Below are 21121 nucleotides of genomic sequence, written 5' to 3' on the forward strand. Positions count from 1 at the left end.
TTTGTGTCATATTTTGTTTTTTCCCTTTCTGGAACCTTTGAAATGGAGGGTTAGTAATAAGTAAAGTGTGAACTAAACAAAAAAATAAATAAAATGGGGGAAATGAAGAAATCATTAAGACTCAAAGAAAGGATCAGAGGAGCAATGAGAGAGGTTGGGGGAGAAATGTTAAATCTCATCCCAGGAGAAGAAGTCTGGTAACAAGTAATAAAACAGGGTAAAGGGGATGAGGGATTTTTATGTGAAACAGGGTTAAATTTGGTAGTTTCACTTCAGTTCGGTGCAAACTGTAGGCATGCAAACCCATGGGATTCAAAATTAAAGGAAAGATTCTCACAAATCTCGTACACTGAAATCACAGAGCTTAGCTCAGTGCTATCATGCAGTTACAAGAAATCACTTCAAAGGAATAAAATCTTCCACGGCAAGGTAGCATGAGGGGAGGTATGAAAACAGAGATAACCTGAACTGAGATTAGAAGCAACCTGGGGACCATAGAGTAAATATTGCCCGTAGGAGATTCCAACACACTAAAAGACCTCTGCTGAGAATAGCAGCCACTTCCTTGACTCTCATAGCTGAGAACATCAAACCATGTGTGCTGCATTGTTGGCAGCTGGATCTCAAAGAATTAAAATTGTACCATTTGTCAAAACCTCCAATTTTTCTTTTTCTCACCTAAAAAAGGCATGAAAAATCCAGCTCCCAGCTAGGCCCTGAATTATACAATCTAACACAACTGGATTTTATGTAGAAACCGAACCAAACTCCCCGAATCGTATGAATCTGTATCTCATGTTGTTTTAATCACAGAATCTGGCTTAGATGAGTAGTAGTAATACAGATTTGTTGATCGTGTTGTTATGACACAGTAGTTGCCTGAGCAGGTTGCTTATATGTTAGGTATTTTCCCCTTCTGATCATTTCTATCTACCAGATACACTCCATATTTTAAACATTTACTCTTGCCTTTTGTATATTTCTTCTGCAGACAGAATCATCGCCTTGTTACTTGCTCACTGTAAGAATCATAAGGGGGAGGAATCTCCATCAAACAGATGTCTGTGAGTATCTCTACCCTTCTAGAGCTTCCCCATAGTTCTGCACTGAGAATGGTGCAGAGCTGTTCTGCTCCACAGGGACCTGTACTGCTCCAGGGAAGAAGGCAGCTTCCTAGACTTCCTTAGTACTCAATGGGAGTCCACCCACTGCTACACCCTTTTAAGAGATGCAGCATATTTACCCTGTGTGCTGATCCAGCTCGATGTGTCAGAGTGAAGAGGAGTGGACAGGGCAATTGCTTGCACCTATCCCACATCTCTTCTCACCCCCCCAGAGGGAAACTAAGAAAGCAGTTACTGCACTGCATTGACAGCAAGGACTGCAACTATGTCTGACCCTTATATAGGCTGTGCAAAGGTGGAGGAGGTTCCTTAGGCTCTCCCTCTGTACTGCGCTCTTATGTTAGGGCCTGGCATAGATTGGTGCAATAATATAGCTATGTTTTTTTCTCAGAGGCTATATACAATATTCATGCTTTTTTCCAAGAAAAATAATAGAGCTAAATAAGAAAATAACTGCTTGGTTGAATAGAATGGAAAATCTTCTTTAAAAAAAGTGTTTTCTGTTGTAGCTCTTGTTTCAGTTATACAAAATAGAATCAATTCCCTCTTCTTCTTCTTCTCCGTCCCTATTATTTGGGCTGGTTTGAATACGTTGGACAGACATGGAAGCTTAATTTTGTTCAGTGTATTCATTCCCCTAGTGCCCATTAGCATTGCATAAATTGCTGTGTTGTCATTTATCACGGCCTTTTTGGTTTTAATATACAGTAAGCCAGTCTGATTGCTATGTGACCCTGTGGCTGCCGACAGCTTCCACTGAAAAGATCCAGACTAAAACCATCAAGAACTGCAAAGACCCAGTCTGGAATGAAACCTTCTACTACAGGATCCAGAGTCAGGTCAAGGTAAGACCCTGAGAACTCCTTCCTATCTGTGCTCTAGAGAGTGCCTGCCAGATGTCTCTCCTGCAGAAAGGATGCAGGTAATGTTCCTACCTGGAAGGAAAAGATGCAGAAAGATGTGAAAATGACACATCTCAACTCAGAAGTTTGCCATCTTGTACCAGACTGTGGGAACCAAGAGTATCAGTCAGGTACATGCCTAGCTTTGGGCCAGGGAAAACTCACATTACTTAGATTTAGAAGATGTCTTTTCAAAGGTATATATTTGCATCATTTCCTCATTCCTCCTCCCCCAACATACACACTCTTTCCCTCTCCCCCTCTCTTTGCACAACCTAAATACAGATTTTCCCCAGGATTCCCTGCTTCCTGGCTGTGTGAAAGCCAGAATGTAGAATTTCTAAAATCACTCACCTCCTTTCCCAGAATGTGCTGGAGCTGGGTGTCTACGATGAGGATGATGTTACCCAGGACGATCACTTCTTCACTGTGTACTTTGATGTGGCTAAAATTCCACTTGGAGAAAGAGTTCTCATGTACTTTAAGTCTGATCCAAAGGTGACGTATGAAATAACAGGGAGGGCTTGGTGAAAAGGACACCTGGGTTTTCTTTCTAAACTACAATTTATAATGTATTACTGTTTTCATTATTGTGTATTGGAATGCCCTCCATACAGAGCGTAATAGTCTCTCATCTAACACCCTGGAAAGACCTCTTTGCTGTTGCTTCCTCCATTATACTGAAGAGTTTGTCTTAGCGCTCTTGGGCAATGGAGGCTGGTGAAAGTGGATGCTCTATGCAAAGCAGTCTCTTTTATGAGTTTGCTACCAAAGATGACCCTACTGGAGACTTCTCTCCCTTCCTTCACTCGAGGTTCGCTATCACAGCTTGTTGGCACCAACCCAGCAATTATGAATTATTAGCTCTGAGATTTGGAGCTGATACTAGATTGTATCTAGTACTAGTTTACGCCTAGCTTTTAATTATACACTGTGACACTAATGTTCACATAGGGTTTTCTAAATAAGGTATCTAAATTGCACAACTGGTCACTTAAATTGACAACTAGCTGTATAAATTCCTAGTTAGGATGTAAATAATGAATTTGAAAATCATTCCTGGAAAGTTGTGCCTTCTTTTTTAAACAAGTTTCCTAAGTGATACATGGTAGTGTAATATACAGCTGGTGTGAAGGGACAATTAATAGGGAAGATTAGTATCAAGAGATCTATCTCGTGTCTTATGTCCAAGCAGCGTCACTGGCATTGGTATGATCAGTGCTAAGGTAACGTGTCTTGGCCAGGTAGGATAGATGAAAATATCCTTTTTGTGTCCATGGGGAGAATCTCTGTGTACTTTTCACATTGCCCGTAGAGGTCAAAGCAACAATAGTTCAGGACTATGGTATTTATGTAAAGTATTTCCCCCCAGACACAAACAGTGATAGCAGCTACTGTATTGTAAAATAATGTCAAGTATGGGTTTTCTGGGTTTTTTTAAGACTTGAAAAGGTGAAGTGTAAGCTACATCTGCCATAAAATATCGAAGGTGACTTTGCAGCAGCACCTTTTGTATTGGAGTCAGGTTTATACACTCAGCAAGGCTGCTTTAAAGCGAAAGAGTTATCATGTTGTTCAGGGGTTCTTAACGTTTTTCATATCATGGACCAAATCTGTTGGGGAGAGTGTCTTTGAGGATCACATTCGTCTCCCAACATCTCAGTCATGATCCCAAAACACACCTGTGGCAACTACAACAATTGCTTATATGCAAAAGTAATAGTAGAAAAGAATTTAGGTATGTTTAGCTGTCTTTAATGAGATAAGTATATTGTCCTTTTAAAAAGAATATATTAATTACACAGAATCCTTTCACTCTTCAGTTATTCTTTTCCTTCCTTCCCATCTGACCCTTCCACTTCCTTGCACGTGGTTTCCTGTCAGCTGATCCCCTTCTTCTCCATGCCCATGCTCCATGCTGCCCTAATGCCAGATTTCCTTCTACTCTGCTGCCCTGGGCATATTGCCAAGTGACCTTGTCCTTCTCTTCCACTGCTCCCTGCATGTTACTCTGGGTATGTCTAGGTTTCAAGCTGGGGATGTGATTCCCAGCTCTGTTCAAACTAGCGCACTAAAAATAGAGTGTCCCTGCAGCAGCCTGAGCAGTGGGAAGTGTTTCATTTGCAAAGAGTGTAGCTGAATGCAGGTTAACTAGAAATTTATTAAATCCTCTGGACTGCTCTCTCCATGTGGCTGGAGTTTCTTTCAGCCTAACTCCTAGCATTACCTCTTTTCTGGTTGTTTGCATGTGGACGTTGCAACACTGGTAGCAGCTTGGTCTTGCCACCCAAGCTCAGACCTAGGGGATCAGGCAGGCTTGGACTCGGGCGGATAGACCATGCTTCAACATCCACACTGCTATTCGTAGCATGCTAGCTCAGCTCAAGCTACTGTGAGTCTGTCTACCCACACTGGAAATGACACCTCCCAGCTGCAGTGTAGACATACCCTGTAAGGCCTCTGTCTATTGACAAGCCTCCAGCTCCTCTCCCACTGATGGGTTGCAACTCCAATCCCACTGGTGGCTGTGATCCCTGATAGCATCTAATTTTTTCTCCTCCTGTTATGTAACAGCAGCTTCCAGTGGAGACAGGCAAACTGATGCCTCGTCTTTGTTATCAGGTGCTTTTACAGACATCCAGGCTCTTTTAGCAATAAAGAGCTTTGGTGCTAGTATAAAATAAGCTAGAAGTGAGGAGGAGAAGCCAGCACCAAATAAACTGTCAGGTGTCCATGGACCGCCCCTAAGATCACTTGTAGTGCATGTTTGAGAAACTTTGGTATAATACCATGTTAACTCTCTTTCTTTAGAGAGAGGAGGAACTGGAGGTGGAATTCAGACTGGAGAATATGTAAGTAAAAGTCAAGTGCTATAGAATCTGTAATGAACAGAAGCAACAATTCTGAGAGTAATACATGCATCTATTTCTTTGACCCTGAAAGCATCATTATTTGACACTACCACTAATAAGCATAGTTACAATGAGTATCTGTAATATCAAAGAATGGTGCATTCTGGGAGAATCATCAGTGAATCATGGACAGACAGGAGAATTTCAGAGGGGGAAGAATTCTTAAAAAAATCTAGTTAAGTTTTTCCTTTGCTGAATAACCAGTAAAATGGGATTAGCGGGACTGATAGCACCTGCAACTGGGATTAACTCAAATTTCATTTTAGCTTCATAGTCTGCCTTTGAGATAAATGGGGAAATACTGTCCTCTTAATGGTATAATGGGATCTTTGATACATGCATCAATATTTTGTCTGGAATCCTGACTTCAAATTTGGAACCTTGATCAACTGAAGCCATCTGGAATCCCAGTTTGGTGAATGTCAGAAAAAAACCACATGCTGTGGCCCGGTAGGAACTCTTTGTTAGCTGAACTGCACAACTAGACCGGCATGAGCGCTAGTCGTTGTGCTATGGCAAAGCAGCATAGGGAGACTTGCACTAAGAGCCTTCTAGAATTATTCCTTCATTCAGATACAACACTTCCAAAATTTAGCACAAAACTAAGATCAGCAAGATAACAATCAGGAGAAAAGTGTCTCATTAAATTATACTGCACCCGTTACTAAATATGTACTTTTCATTTTGTTTCTTAGTTCGGGTCCCTCTGAAACCATCATGACTAATGGAGTACTAGTGGTAACATTTGTGTTCTGTGATGTTTCCTGCCTTCATGTTTCCAGTACTCATAATTCAGGTGGGGCTAGAGAAACTGTGAGCTGCTTCACAGTCAGCAGGCCAACACACACTCCCGCAGAGAGAGGCTGGGACTGAAATAGCTGTGAGTTCCTGCTTAGTCATCTGCCTCACACCATTTCCTCCTGTGTGTCATGTTTGGAGAGCTATGACCGGAGCAGCTGTGAGATTCCCCAAGTGAGCACTTCTACAATATGTAGAGTGACTCCTTCTAGCAAAAATTGGGAGTGGTGAGCCCCCTCACAGCCAGTATTTTCTCCCTATTTCCTACAGCGGGAGACAGTGATATTTGTAAAGCTATGAGCTCCCCCAGAGTCTTTGTTCTTCCACAATTTCATATAATGTTAAAGGATGGGACAGGACTAACCATATGCTTCCCCATAGTTTCTGTTCTTACCATTCCCCAAAATTACTGGCACTTAAACATTCATAACAATAACACTTCCCACAAGGGTCCTGTCTGCCAGTGACACTGGTTCTCTTAGTAGCTTTCTCTCATAATTTTTTTCACTTGAATTAGTCCTTTGTGCCCCTCTCTGTATCCTGAGTCTGCTGTTAGTTTGGCCTGCCTTACACTCTTCAGAGAAGCTCTGTTGTAAGGCACAATTACCATTCTTACACCTGATGACTACATATGAGTCCCTACAGTCATTCAGTTTCATTCATAATCAGACAGCAAGGTCATTGTAGAACATTTGGCTTTCCTAGGGGTGAAGCATGCTCCCTACAGAGCACTCCTTCCATCCATCAATAGTAATGCACTAGGATGGGAAATAGAACCTCAAATCATGATATTTTCCATCATGCGTTATTTTGTTGTTCATCTCTGTTACAGTCTCGCAAAGTCTGCTGTTTAGAAGTTCAAGTGGATGAAAAGAAGAGGAAGCTTTCACGTGAGATTATTGCTTTATTAATTGGCTATAAGAAACCAGTTATTGATTCTACTAAGGCAATTGGTCATTCTATCAATCATTAAAATAAATAAATGGAATAAAATAATATTTCCACATGATACAACTTTCTTAAAAGCAACTGTAAAAAGGAATGATCTGTTATGGGTTATATGGATTGCATCACATACATCTGTATAGTGACTTCTTTTAAAGCAACCTTAAAGCTGAGATTTTAATCACACGAGGGTTAGAGTTATGATTCTGACAGCAATCTTAATTTTGTTCATTTGTGTGAGCCAATGTACATTACAAAAGGCTTTTCATTAAATGATTACACAGCGTAAGTGAAATAATTCAGAATACAACATATACACAACAGTTATAGAAAAGAGTACAATTTCTTTGCATTACATTGTGTTGTACTATTATCCAAATATTGAATCTTATTGTCCAGTGTATTACTAATTTAATGCGTGATAAATCTATCTGGGGCAAATATTCCAGGGTGTAGAATTAATATTGATTTTAGAACTAGAATTGTTTGACCTTTCTGTGATTAAAATCTCAAGCAAGGTGTTGCAGTCATGTTCTTTTTACGTATTATTTCTTTTGTATGTTTCTTAAAAAACCTATTACAAAATCAGTGTAAACTTGCTGTATGTTACCTCATAATATTTCCTCAGAGGCCTTTTTAGAAATTTAGTCTAAAATTTATAGTTCATTTGTTATATTGCATTAACAGCATAATATCACATTGTGCTAGGCATTGTACAAATATACAGACCCCGTCTAAACTAGGAAAAAGGCTTGTTTAAAAAACCCTGTTAGATAACATGTTTTAATTAACATATTTTAAACCCTGTTAAGCACTTAGGCCCAGATTCTCAAAGGTATTTAGATCCCTAACTCCCTTTGAAATCAGTCATCTAAATACCTTTAGCCTTGGGGCTGACCATGCCAGGTAATCTATTTTGAAAGTGTTGAATCCTGTCTATACTAGGTATTAAGTAGTGTTTAAAAATGTATTTTTAAAAAACATCCTTGTGTCCTACTCTAGAATAAGACACTAGTAAGAGACAGCCTGCAGTTAAGAGTGTCCAGTTTCAATAGACAGGACAGACAAAGGAAGGATTGTGATTCCTGTTTTACAGCTCAACAGTTAAGGCAGAGAGAGAGATTAAGCATCTTGCCAAAGTTGCACAAGGATTCTGTGGCACAGCTGGGAACTGAACCCAGATTTCCTGAGTACTAGCCCAGTACCTTAAGTACAAGGTCCTCTCAGTCAAACAGTTGCATTGTTATTGAAATAACAGCCCTTACAAGAATTGTAAGGCAACGTGTTGTAATATAAACCTTTTGTTTGTAAAGGAACTAAAGATACAACAGGCACACCTAGATAAATTGTTCTATTCATTCATGGACCCAGACCTTTTTCAATAATCATGATTATCACATATGGTGCATTAGTTTAGATTTGCTGTACTGGAATAAAATAGAAGCAAATAAATGGTTCCCATATCTTGTAAAACTCCATGTATCTGAAACCCTTCTAGTGAAACTTCATTTTATCCTAGTTTCTGTAAATGCCTCAAAGATAAATTACTTTCCCCAAAATGTCCTTGATTATCCAACCCCCATTTATCTGAATATTTTAATGGAATAATATTGCTTAATAAATGGCCTCTTTAAGCTCAGTGTAGAAAACTTCTAATCAGTTTAATGAAGGTTTGCTTTTATTTTTTTAAAATACCCCTATAATGCTATCTTTGCAGTCCAATAATAGTAAGTTCTTTGTATCATTCCTTTAGGGAAAGATATCTCCCTCACAGTGAAAGGCTCCTATGAAGAGACCCAAGACCTTACACTGGCCTCTGATCCCATCATTAGATCCTCATGCCCAACTAAGTTCCACTATGTCAAGTATAAGCAGCCAGCATTGGACGTTGTTCTGCCAAAGAAGAAACCATATTACTCTTTTGTAAGTTACCATTGGCCTTAATAAACATAGTCGTAACTTTGAAGAAACACGTGCATTAGATAGCAACATTAACCTATCTTCACTTTGCTCCTTGTGATATAAACCTGTATGTTTTTCTTCAGCATACCTGTTCCTATAATACAAAAGCAGACTCCCCAAATGTGGCTCTCAATTCACTTCCCATAGGAGAGAAAGTAACAATAGCAGAGGTGAGTGCCAACCACTAGCCCTTAGGAGTAAACTCTGATCCATATCTGGATTATTAACAGTGTAACAATAATGGCCTAGATTGCCTCCTTCCTTGGAGAAAACGATGGAAAAGGGATAAGTGGAGGAGGAGAACGAAAATAATTCCCCTCAATGAGTTTTTCTAGCATTATTCTTATGGTGGAAGAGGTAAGGGAAACTTGATTTTGAAGGCTGTGCTCCTTCTCAGCTCTATGAATCTTGGGAGCCAGATCTCTGTCTGTCCCATAGGGGTCAACTGACTCTCCACATGTTCTGTTGTCTCTAATGGTGGAGCTCCAGCTGTAGCCATGCAACCATAGTGGAGCTTAGACTTGTCCTAGAATGAAATCTTGTATTTGTGCACCTGGGATTGGGAGTGCCAAGAGTCCAGTGGGCCTAAGTGAATGAAAGAGGGAGGGCAATGGCTGACATAGCAGAGATCTCAGTTCAGTACGCTGGTGCAGTTTCCTGAAAAGGCTGGGAAGTTGGGAATTCCTGATTTATTCTATGATTCTGAAAGTTTATGGTGATTAACAGTATGCTTTACGATTATATAAACCCATGTTAAAGGGCCACAGTTAAGTGCTGTTGCTAAGGAGCCAAAATTTAGCTTTTGAAAATAAAACACTCCGCTAGTCATAAAAACCCTGGGTTTTACAACAGCTAATATCTATAATAAGATTTTCATGATTAGCCAAGTGTGTCACCTGGAACTGTCACTTATTCCACTAGTTCTCAACCAATGCTGCTGCTTTGGCTTTTGTGCGTGATGCTCTAGACACTTTAACCTGATCCTAATGATAAATCGCTGTGCTAGGTCTTGGGGCACTGCCACTCATCTCCTCCTGTTCAGTTGGGGGCATTCTAACTAGCCATGGCACTTGGGCAGCACCAGCTTCCTAGTGGGTTATAAATCACACACAGGTGATGGGAGGAGAGAAACATTGGCTAGTCCTGCTAATCTGTTTAGAATGGTACAGTCACTGGAAAATGCTGAGAATTACTGAGCAGCTTTACGGAGCATGAATTAGTGATGTTGAATCCATACATAGCATCTCTGCATTGTTGAGAAGGGACAAGATAAAACTCACTCAAAGGCTGAAAGGGAGGGAAACCTTAAAAATGTGATGGCACTTAATGTATTTGCACTCTTGGTTTTCAGGATAAAAAATTTGATTTGTCTGTGAAAGCTGAAGACTGGTAAGAGATCCATCCTCTTGGGATGCTAATGATTTTATCAGCTGAATTCTGCTCTCTCCCTATCTGTTTATAGGGAAAATGTGCTTACTGTATGTCAGCAATTTGTGCAACCAAATGAAAAGCACACCTCTTTTAGGTCATTTAGACTGGAAGCTGGAATTTTATGTATAAAAGATAGAAGTAATGGCATAGTTAGCCATTTGAAATCTGTATTTGCCCTGTGGTGTTGGTTTCCTGTTCAGCACAGTCCATAACCTGTCATGATGCTGTTTATGTATAAAGTTCATCCATTACAGTGCAGCAAAGCTTATTCTACTACATCTCTGAACAGGGTATTGGGCTTTAAATACAGCAGCCAGCTTGCATCTAAAATACAGCAGGATCCTCCTGGTATCTCTTTCACAAATTACTTATAGGAATTAATACCCTCCCTCCCTTATTTATTTATTTATTTGTGGTGCTTGCTTCTCTCTCTCTCTCTCTCTCTCCTTATATTTCATCTGTTTGTCCATATAGGAGTGTGGGAAAGACTTTTCTGTCAGATTGACTCTTTTTGGAAGTGGCTGATTGTCTGCACTGTAGATTCTAAAACTGGCTATCAGTGACAGCATTCAGTAGATGTGCTTGTGTTTTTCTTCATCTGTGTTCCAGCTCAGAAGACCTAGATGTGCGCTTAGGATTTGACTTGTCCACAGAGGAGCAGGATTTCCTGTGTAAAAGGAGGAAATATGTTGCTGCTGCTCTAAAAAAGGTTCTCCAGCTAGAGGAGGACCTGCAGGACGATGAGGTATGTAAGACAGAATCCCGGAAGTTCCCCCTCAGCTCAAAAGAGCACTCAGCAACTGAACATCTAATTTGATGCATATAATGTTATCAAAGAACTTCTGAATGGTCAGGAGGCCCTAGATTCAAGCAGTCCTCTGCTACAAGCATTTTCATCCATCACATCAGTAGACTTAGTTGCCTATCCCTCCCCTCCACTGTCTCCAACACACTTGATATCTTTGCCACACAAAGTCCATCCCAATAAACCTCAGCCATGGCTCACTCCAAAAATCTGCTTCCTTCTTTCTGTCTTTGTGTTGAACAGATTCCTGTGGTGGCCATCATGACAACAGGTGGTGGAATGAGATCACTGACAACGACATATGGCAGTCTATTGGGTCTCGAGAAGTTAAATGTCATAGACTGTGCAACATACCTGACTGGTTTGTCTGGCACGACCTGGTAAGGAAGACATGAGCAGGGCTTTTATTTGATCTTTCTGTATGCTACTGATATTAAGATCTATGCTAAAGAAATATTATGGAGCTGATAGCAAGGGTTGTGACTCAAGCTTTATTTTTGGCCCATTTATAACTTTGCCAGAAAAATCTCTTTTGGAGTGGGAAATTCTCATAGCTAGTGCCAGTACAGAAGAAAGTAGTTTAAAAAATATTTTATAAAAATTGGCTGTGTCATTTTAAATTTACGAGGCAGTGAAAATGTTTGATTTAAAAAAAATGTTTTTTGGGAAACCTAGAACTCAAAGGCAGCTTAGATTTAGGAGATGAAACCTTTTGTGACATTTACATTAATCCTTCAAATGGAAAACATTAAGTTTAGCACCATCGCTAATAAAAGCCTCGGGTTTTTTTAGTTTTTTACCTTCAATATATTTCCCAGGGCCATGGCAAATTTGTACAGAGATGCTGATTGGTCACAGAAGGATCTGGATGGGAAAATCAATGAGGCTCGGAAACATGTGACCAAATCCAAGATGGGTTCTTTTTCCACGGAACGCATGAAGTATTATAACAAGCAGCTATGTCAGCGGAAACAAGAAGGACACAAGACATCTTTTATAGATCTGTGGGGGCTCATTGTTGAATATTTGTTACATGATGGGGTACAGTATGTCAAAGCATTGTTTTATTAAATCACTGTGGTGGTTAATAACCTTATCTTTATGGCTGAGGAAACACTTCCCTTAAAAGCCACTCAGTTTTCAGATGCTTATAACTTTCTGAAACTGACCCATTTGGGATATTTTTTTCATGCTTGTTCTCAAAGTGTAGCAAGGGTATGTGTTTCATGTGTGTGTATGCATGCGTGCACACACACACACACACACAATTATTCACACCAGTTTTGGCCATTATTTCCAATATTTCCAATATTCATCTCTAGGGAAAAATGACCATTTTCACTAGTAGGCTTTTGAATGCTTTTTGTTGGAAAAATCACATTTTGAAAAACATAATAGTTAAGTGCCTTAGTTCTATTTTGAAGATGTTTTGTTTAGGAATAATGAAATTATAAATGTTTAAAACAGCAAACAGTAGGCTATTATTCACTAAATTTTCACAGCACATGGAATTGCAATATTCCTGATACATGCTTGCCCAGTCCTCTACATAGCTGCAGTATTGTACATTATACTAGGATGTAAGCTGGTTATGAAACTCACTTTTAACTTCGACCACTCCAGAGCCTCTGTACACTGTTGTAGGCATCTTTCTCCTTTTAAGTCACCCCCTATCATGTTTATCTGAAGGTGTCATAGATCATGTACCATATAGTTATCAAGAACTAGCAACCACTGTGGTTATCAACTGGGAATTTTGGAGAGTATAGAAGATCCCAGACAAACTGGCCCCTGCACACAATGCAGTCATCTAATGGAGAACATGGCTGAAATGCAGACATTTTACCCTATTCCAAGTACAGATATAGTGTGTAGATTCCTGTCGGTTCCATTTTGTCGATCAATTTAGCCATTTTTCTTGTAAAACAGAAAGACAGCCATAAACTCTCGGATCAGCGACAGGCAGTGAATCAGGGTCAGAACCCACTGCCTATCTACGTGGCAATCAATGTCAAGGACAACTACAGCACTTTGGATTTCAAAGGTAAAGATATGCCAGAGATGTACTTGATCTTAAATCTAGAAGGCAGCTCAGTTTTGTGATGCAAGACCCCATATAAATTACATACCCCCCTCCCCTCTAAATTAAAGACCAGATCCTGACCTGGTGTAAATTGGCAGAGTGCCACTGAAGTCAATGGAGTTATTCAGTTTACACCAGTTGACTTTTTGTAATCATTAGTTTTAATTTTTGTGTTGGTTGTGTACATTTCTGGTGTTTGGTTCAGGGCCAAAAATGTTAGTTTGAACCACTGAAAATTTCTTCCATTTTCTAACTCCTTTTATCTATTTGATACCAGCATAGCTCTTTATCCTCAGCCTGGGGTCTACAATAAAAGGTTCTTTGCGGTTTTTTTTATGTTTGTTTGTGGCTCTGTTTGCAGAATGGGTGGAATTCACCCCATATGAAGTTGGATTAATGAAATACGGAGCCTTTATTCGCTCTGAGGACTTTGGAAGTGAGTTCTTCATGGGTCGGCTAATGAAGCGGCTCCCAGAATCCCGGATCTGTTACTTGGAAGGTGATTTGTCCTGGAAAAATGTCAAACTAATAAAAAAAACCTCTTAATTTCCTACATAAATCAGGCACTGGTGAGCTGTTGCTGTGGGACAGGCAGCAATGGAACAGGATCACCTGCCGGAGTGTGTGTCAGTACTGCATCATCTATGAATTAAGTGAAGTGGTTTCCCTTGTATTGTTTAAGCAGGCAACTCAAAGTAACTGGTGAAGAGCAACTATGACACTTTAAACATTTTCTATCTGAATTGTTCTATTTGATTTTGCGTAACAATACAGTTGACCACCAGTCCAAGAGTGAATTCCTGCACATACATACTCATGCTAGCTCTCATCTGAGCTAGCATGCTAAAAATAGTAGTGTAACCATGGTGGCACAGGCAGTGGCAATGGTGGGATGGATTAGCCACCCCAAGTATGTACCCCTGGGATTCAGGCGGATTTGCACTTGAGGCAAATAGCCTGTGCTGGCGCTGCCCATGCTACTGCAGCTATACTCCTATTTTTAGTGCACTAGCTCAGATGAGAGCCAGCGCCAGTATGTGTACATGACCTGGGAATAACATCCCAAGCTCGCAGTGTAAATGTAGCACGAGTGTCTTGAATTTAGTCTCTTAAATATGGTTTTACTCCAGAATTTTAACTCAGATGAATACATCTCTGTAACAGTGTAACAAAAGATGAATAAACAACACACATTCGGTGAAACTGTAATGTTCTGCGAAACAAGCACACCAGTGATATTTAGAAAATAATATAACAAAACGTTACCCTTTTGAGAATCTGACATACTAGTACTGCCTGTATTTCAAAATTCTTCAGAGCTAAAACGCTCATTGAAAGGGAGACAGAAATTAAGAGCTATAAGCAACAAAGAAAAGAAAGATGATTTGGGCAGGAAGAGAATGGATGATCTGCAGTGATGCAGGAATGCTTCCATCTTATGATGGATTTGACATATAACCTTCAATGGGGCTGACTACATGAATGAGAGTTAGACAAAATTGTACCATTCAGACACAGACCTGTAAAGAGCTGCACTGCCTGAGGAATTACTGGGGGGGGTGGCATTGTGCCCCAGGGAGTCATAAATTCCCCTTTAAACTCTTAGGTGTGCAAGATTATACAAGCTGCACCACACTTTAAGATGGTTAAAGTTGTTCCCTTGGTGCACCAGGCCTAGTCTACAGAGAGAGCAGTGTACATGAGAAAAGAGCATCCCTGCATTTCCCAGAGCACAAGCACTTTCATGGCCCCTTTCAAGACATACACAAGAGAGGAAGATTCCTTGCATCCCCCTGTACACCCAGACATAATCTGGCCCTTAGAACCAAAGGCTCTCCACATCCCCCGCCTCCCCAAGCCAGATAATAAAAGCAGAAGTTTGGAATTGTGCAGAGACAAATGCCTGCAAAAAATAGAAAGTAATGGAACCAGTTCAAATGGAAGGATGAAAAGGCAGTTTTCAATTAAATGCTCCCAAAACTCGATCATATAGGTCTCTATCAGATCTCTGGTGTGGCCCATTCTTATGATTTTTATCACAAATCTCAAGGTATTTGGTGTTTTTTCTTGAAGCCCCAGCTCCTAGAATCATTCAAGTACATGAAAATCGCAACTTTCATTTAAAACAAATATTTCTTAGCCCTCATGGTTTCAGAGGAAAGCTTGAAAATGTGCACCAAATATGCCATAAAGATTTTAAAAAGCAGGAAAAAAAATAAAGAACTCAACATTTATTATTTAAAAAACAAATCTCATGATTTTTAATCCAATCTTATGATTTTGGCGGGCCTGACTTAATCATTTTTTAATGTTTGGGGTTGGCAATACTGATGTATCTCTCCTTTCACAGGCATGTGGAGTAGTTTATTTTCCCTGAATCTGTTATATATCTGGAATTTGTCCCATACTTCAGAGGACTTTTGGCACAAGTGGACCCGAGACAGAGTAAACGATATTGGTAAATTACTTTATATCTCTGCCTTGCCATTTATTTATCATGATGCTTCACACCCAGCTAATGTGTAAACTGTGCACAAGCTTTTTAGAGTTTTATTTTTAAAAATCTGCAGAGGCATGGTACCTTGCCTGGAAGGAACCAGTTTCAAAAAACCAATACTGACTATCATCATGGGATAATTTCTAAATAACCCATAGACTGCCTTTCGATCACTAGCAATAATCACTGAATTATGTAGGAAGAGTATATATATTCAAGAATAACGAGCCTGGTTTGCAGATAATTAGTGAGTCAGAAAACACCACATGAATATTTGATGAATTTTTTAATTTGATAAATACAGTTCAACTTGCTCTATTTTTCAGTATTATGTTTTGTGGGTGGTGTGACATTGCATGGCTTATTGGATGTTGGGGCTTTGTTTTTAATTCAGCTCAGGGATATTTTAAGAAATTTTATCTTAAACATTTTTTTTTAATCTATTATCTACCTTTTCGTTAAGATGCTCATGAGATCTTTCATCACAGATACCATAAATTAATAGAGTTGAGATTGTTATTGCTTATTATAGCTGTTTTGGGGGTCTCCCTAGAAAAAATTAATCTAGGCAAACAAATCCTTTAATCACTTCTTTTGCAGAGGAAGAGTCTGTCCTACCCATGAGGCCACATGAACAGAAGACTCAACTATTCACCCCTGCCGGCCCCCTTTCCCGTGCTCTTCGGACTGCCATTACAGACCGCATATCAGTTGCCCAGTACCACAGTTTCCTAAAAGGCCTCCAGCTACATAATGACTACCTAGAGAATGACAAGTTTTGTAGATGGAAAGGTAATAGCGCTTGCCTTTCAGAAGCATCCTTTTTGGAATTTGGGATCTGGAATATAGTGAGGAAATCTGCGTGATTTGTAGAGAATGAATGGATGTTATTTAACAACAAACCAAACCAAATAGTGCCCTCCCCCCCCCCCCCCCCCCCATACTTGCTTCCCTACATGCCAAAGTTTGAATCTACTTTTAAACACAATTGTTTGATCAATCAATTGATCTATACAGGGCTGAAAATCTTTAGTGACATTGATTTGATGGGACTGAAGCTCATTTGTGTTTGGGCTATAGTCAGTAGATTAAATCTCCATAGTTGTGCTCAGTATGTTGGCAGCATTCAAAGTTTTTATTAAATGAAAGGAGACACTAGGGCCTGGATTCTCAAAGGTATTTAGGCACATAACTCCAATGGAAATTTGAGTAACTGGACCTTAATGGGTACACAGAAGAAATCCCTGACGCCAGAAGACTGTGCCAGTGCAGGTCAAAGTGAGCTAGAGATCCTCTGACCTGCTTACTTAATGCTCCAGTAAAGGATCTACATTTAAACAGAATGACAAATTAATTTATTTTTTACTGTTAGCAGCTAGGCTCTGTGGGTATGTCTACACTGCAATTAGATACCCACAGCTGGCCCATGCCAGCTGATTCAGGCGTGTGGCGCTCCGGCTGAGGAGCTATTTAATTGCAGTGTGGACTTCAGGGCTCTGGGGCCCTCCCACCTTACAGGATCCCAGAATGTGGGCTCCATCCTAAGCCTGAGATGTTTACTTGCAATTAAACAGCACCACAGCCTAAGCCCCACGATGAGCCTGACTCAGTTGCCATGGGCCAGCTGCAGGTTTTTAATCAAAGTGTAGACATACACTGTATCCAGGGGTACTGGAACAATTTGTAATACTGAGGGTGCTGGGAGCCATTGAACCAAATTGTAAAGCCTGTTGGGATGGGACCACTTCAAGCCAGGAGTGTGGCAGCACCCTTAGTATCACACACTATTGGAAAAACGTGACACACCCTCATGGCTTTGCGGTATAGTAAAATATGGACTGATCTTGTAATGGAAAAGCTTTCACACCAAGTATGTACATGAGAGAAACACAAAAACGAGGATAGGTATTTAGGAATTTGGCCACCCTTTCTAGTGTACTCCTAGGAAAAGGGGTCGCAAGCCAGAATCTTTGGCCAAGTTCTTTGAATATTGACCTGATCCTGAACATGCAATGTACAATGTTAGTGTTTTATTGTAACTTTGACTTAATACAAAACATTTCCAATAAATGTATCCAAAAGGAAAAGGAAAAAAAGGGGGAAGAAGAATGAATGGGATAGCATAGTTTGAATGAGCCAGAAATAAAATGAACATGGAGAGTCTAATATCAGGGAAATTAGTTATTCTAATTTAAGGTTGAGCAATGGTGATGTAAATAGTTTATCAAATGTCTAATGAAATTAGAGATGTGGAATGGGGCTGAATACCCATTTTTTCATGGACAGTATGTTCATCAGAGCAGCAGCAAACTGCTCTTATGCATTTTCACTTATGGCAAGAAATATTTTTGTTTTAGATACTGTGCTGGACACATCACCTAACCAGCTGACTGAAACAGCAGATTACCTGTCTCTGGTAGATACTGGATTCTTCATCAATACCAGCTGCCCTCCACTTTTGAGGCCAGAGAGGAAAGTGGACGTCATCCTGCATTTAAATTATAGTGCAGGATCACAGATATTGGTGAGAGTAATCAGATTATTCTGTTTTCTCCAGTAATAGCCATTTGTCTGCAAGTGTTTAGCACTTAGACTCCTGCAATATTGTTCCTATTAAAAGCCGTGTTAAGAATTCTTATCCACAGTATCTTAGTATCTTATCCACAGTATCTTATTGCTATAGCTTAAAATTTGATTCACAATCTGTAACCTAACCATTTTCTTTTTATACTGATGATTTTTTGTTGAATACTCCAGGAAAAATAAAACAAATTCTCCATGTCTTTTCATATAATGCATGTTTCTCAAACCACATTCTTTCCAATAGGAAAGCCAATGCTATCCCATAGATAGTCTAGTATAATTTAGTATTAGCTGCTGTGCTCTAAGAAAACCTGATCTCAGCCTGTTCTTTGGGTTCTCATATTGTTCTGTTCCTTGATCCAGCCTCTGGACCAGTCCAGTAAGTACTACGCAGAACAAGGAATCCCATTCCCCAAAGTTGTGCTGAGTGAAGAAGAGAGGAAAAGCCTAAAGGAGTGCTACCTCTTTGAAGATGCAGAGACCGCAGGAACTCCTATATTGCTCTTTTTCCCACTAGTGAATGATACCTACCAAAGTTATAAAGCACCTGGTAAGTTATCAACAGTAGCCAACTATTCAGTGGTGACCTATCAACTGACGAATTTCATTCTTTAATTCATTAACCTCTCCATTGGCTCATTTCACTACAACAAACCTCTCCATTACCTAGATTACCATTTTTACTTAGTTCTAGTACACATTTCTTATTAAGAGGAATAGTACCTGTTTTTCACTCCCGTATTCACCTCCCTGTCTTACACACCCCTAGTTCTCTTGCTGTATATTAGCATAAATTGTTGTAATAAAAAATGCAAAATCTTTCAACTAAAGTCAAAGGAAATATCCATTTAAGGAGAAAACCCAAAATAATTACAAGTTGCCATCTCTTTTAACAGACTTTTCTTTCCTTCTCTTGGTATCTCTAATGTTGTCCCAAGTATAAAACTCTGTCCCAAGTATAAAAAGGCCAGTTTCAGACTTTTGATGATTGATGGTATGAGAGTTTTGCTTTCATTATAAATAACTTGTTCACTGACTGGATCTCTATTCCTCTTTTCAGTAGGAATAACCTTTCCATTGGATCAGACACAATTTCACCTACTAAATACATTTTGAGGCTTCTACTCTTCTTTCGGTTCCATTTCCCCTCCCCAAATCCTTGTACTTCTCTGCCATTTGCCATGTCGGTATTTCCCTTTCCTGCTTGAGTCACAGATGTGAAGGCTTCTCTAAGGCTAATATGAGCAGACAACAAGAGACACTCATAGGGATAGTCACCTATAATTCTCCCTTCAGCACATCAGGCAACTGACATTCCCCTGATCTGGGGATCAAATTATTGACTGGCAAAAGAAACACTTATAAAACATGCCCAGAGCATTTAAATCCGTGAGCGTTCTTATTGCAGAGAAATCTCCCTCTCTCGGCTGTTACTGGTGGTACATGACAGAGATAAGCCATTACTACAGCAATGTCTTGTTGAACTTTTTTCCTAGGTGTGATGCGCTGCAGCTCAGAGATGGAGGAGGGCAAAGTTGATCTCACCAGTCGCTTTTCCCCCTATTCTACATATTCAGTCACATACAAGGAGAAAGATTATGATCAGTTGGTTAAATTGACTGAATATAACATCCTGAATAACAAACACCTGATTCTTCAAGCCTTGCGTACAGCAGTGGAACGGAAAAGGCGACATAAAAAATAGTCACCATGCCAAGTGCCTTGTCCCTGGGAGGATGTTTTTGTATTCTCTAGTATATGGAGAACCACAGCTTTCTGAAGATTGGTCAACAGGCCTCAATGGATTCTGGTTTGACCCTATTAACTGGCTGTCCCTGATGAACTAAGGTCACCAAATAAAGAGACCTTCCTTGTTCCCTAAGGAATTTCATTGCAACAAAATTAAGTTAGGAGAATAAAGTGCAATTTGTGGCATTTTTGGAAATACGGTACATGGTTAGTCATATACAAGGAGGTACTGCAGTGATGGGCATGGTATAAATGCCTAGAGAGTGAGTTTAAAAATATGTAAGTCCCAACTATAGAGTAGTGTATATAGTGTATACACTGGATTCAATTAATCTTTAGATACTAGTTCTGCCTTGTTTTAATTTAGAAATGGCTGTTCTGTGAACTACTGTCCATGGGCCAGACTATGACTTGTTGCACTAATGTGCACTGTAGGAAGAGGACTAGGAACCTTTCCCCTCAACCCATTCAAGGGTCAGGGACATATTACAGTCTCTGTGATGGGGGGTCAGGGACATATTACAGTCTCTGTGATGGGGGTCAGGGACATATTACAGTCTCTGTGATGGGGGGGAGGGGGGCTCCCTCCTAGATACTTACAGGTGGTCTTTCAGGTATAGTCTTGTTTTTATTCTGATAGTGTTGCAGACCTCCCCCTCGCTGCCTACAGGATTTCGCAGCAACCAAGCAGGATTTTGTGGATTGCAATGGATCCTAAAACTGGGACTTAGGTTTGTCTTAGGTTTAAGTTCCTAAGTACCTTTGTAGATCTGGTCCCTATTTCTTATAACACACTTTGATTTTTATCTTGAACTTCCACTTCACGCTGATTTTTCAGCATATAAACTGAATGTTCCTCCTGGTCTTTAAAGTAACATAGGTGCCCTTGTCACTATCTGTTAAGTATAAAATAAAAAATATCCTGACTTAACCATTGTCTGGGACTTGATGGTATTTAAAGGTAATTTTAAAGGCAAACAGACCTAGAGTGCACTTTCCTTTTCCTCTTCACGCCAGACCCATGTAAAGCAATCTAGCAGATTGTCATATATAATCGGACTATTCTTTTTTATCACTTCTCTTCTGTGTGGAGTCAAAGCATTAAAACCATATAAGTGCTAGCTGGCATAGCCTGTTCAGTCTGGCATCAGTATGTTTAATGGCAGCTTCAAGCACGTAGCTCTGATTTTTCTGCAACTATGGTGACAGAGCCCCAGAAATATTGACCCTTTCAAATCTGTCTGCATTTTCTTCTCTGGAGGGTTATGATGGACTTTCATTTCTGAGTTTTAATACAAAAGTTTCAAGCTTTTGTAAATCCCGACAAGAG

At 39.9% G+C, this 21121-nt stretch overlaps 1 protein-coding gene across 1 annotated transcript; it reads left to right on the plus strand.

The window, feature by feature from the left end:
- The first annotated feature begins 434 nt into the window (after positions 1-434).
- On the plus strand, positions 435-20226 carry LOC137159641 (cytosolic phospholipase A2 epsilon-like). Its single transcript, XM_067558119.1, has 19 exons — positions 435-444; positions 1833-1969; positions 2393-2524; positions 4838-4878; positions 5634-5766; positions 6569-6626; positions 8435-8604; positions 8727-8813; positions 9995-10032; positions 10684-10819; positions 11123-11259; positions 11698-11920; positions 12809-12923; positions 13324-13461; positions 15313-15420; positions 16060-16251; positions 17817-17983; positions 18406-18592; positions 19539-20226. Exons 1-19 carry the CDS (start codon positions 435-437, stop codon positions 19745-19747), a joined length of 2418 nt encoding a protein of 805 aa, XP_067414220.1. The 3' UTR covers positions 19748-20226.
- Positions 20227-21121: the final 895 nt, after the last annotated feature.

The sequence above is a fragment of the Emydura macquarii genome, unplaced genomic scaffold (genome assembly GCF_026122565.2).
Source record: "Emydura macquarii macquarii isolate MOO-44397 ecotype Brisbane River unplaced genomic scaffold, CSIRO-AGI_Emac_v2 contig_1876, whole genome shotgun sequence".
Taxonomy (NCBI): domain Eukaryota; kingdom Metazoa; phylum Chordata; order Testudines; family Chelidae; genus Emydura; species Emydura macquarii.

Excerpts from the sequence above, each read along its gene's own strand:
- LOC137159641 (XM_067558119.1), top strand. Across the intron at positions 2,525-4,837 it reads ACTTTAAGTCTGATCCAAAG|AGAGAGGAGGAACTGGAGGT; the intron begins GTGACGTATGAA and ends CTCTTTCTTTAG. Across the intron at positions 10,033-10,683 it reads TCTGTGAAAGCTGAAGACTG|CTCAGAAGACCTAGATGTGC; the intron begins GTAAGAGATCCA and ends TCTGTGTTCCAG.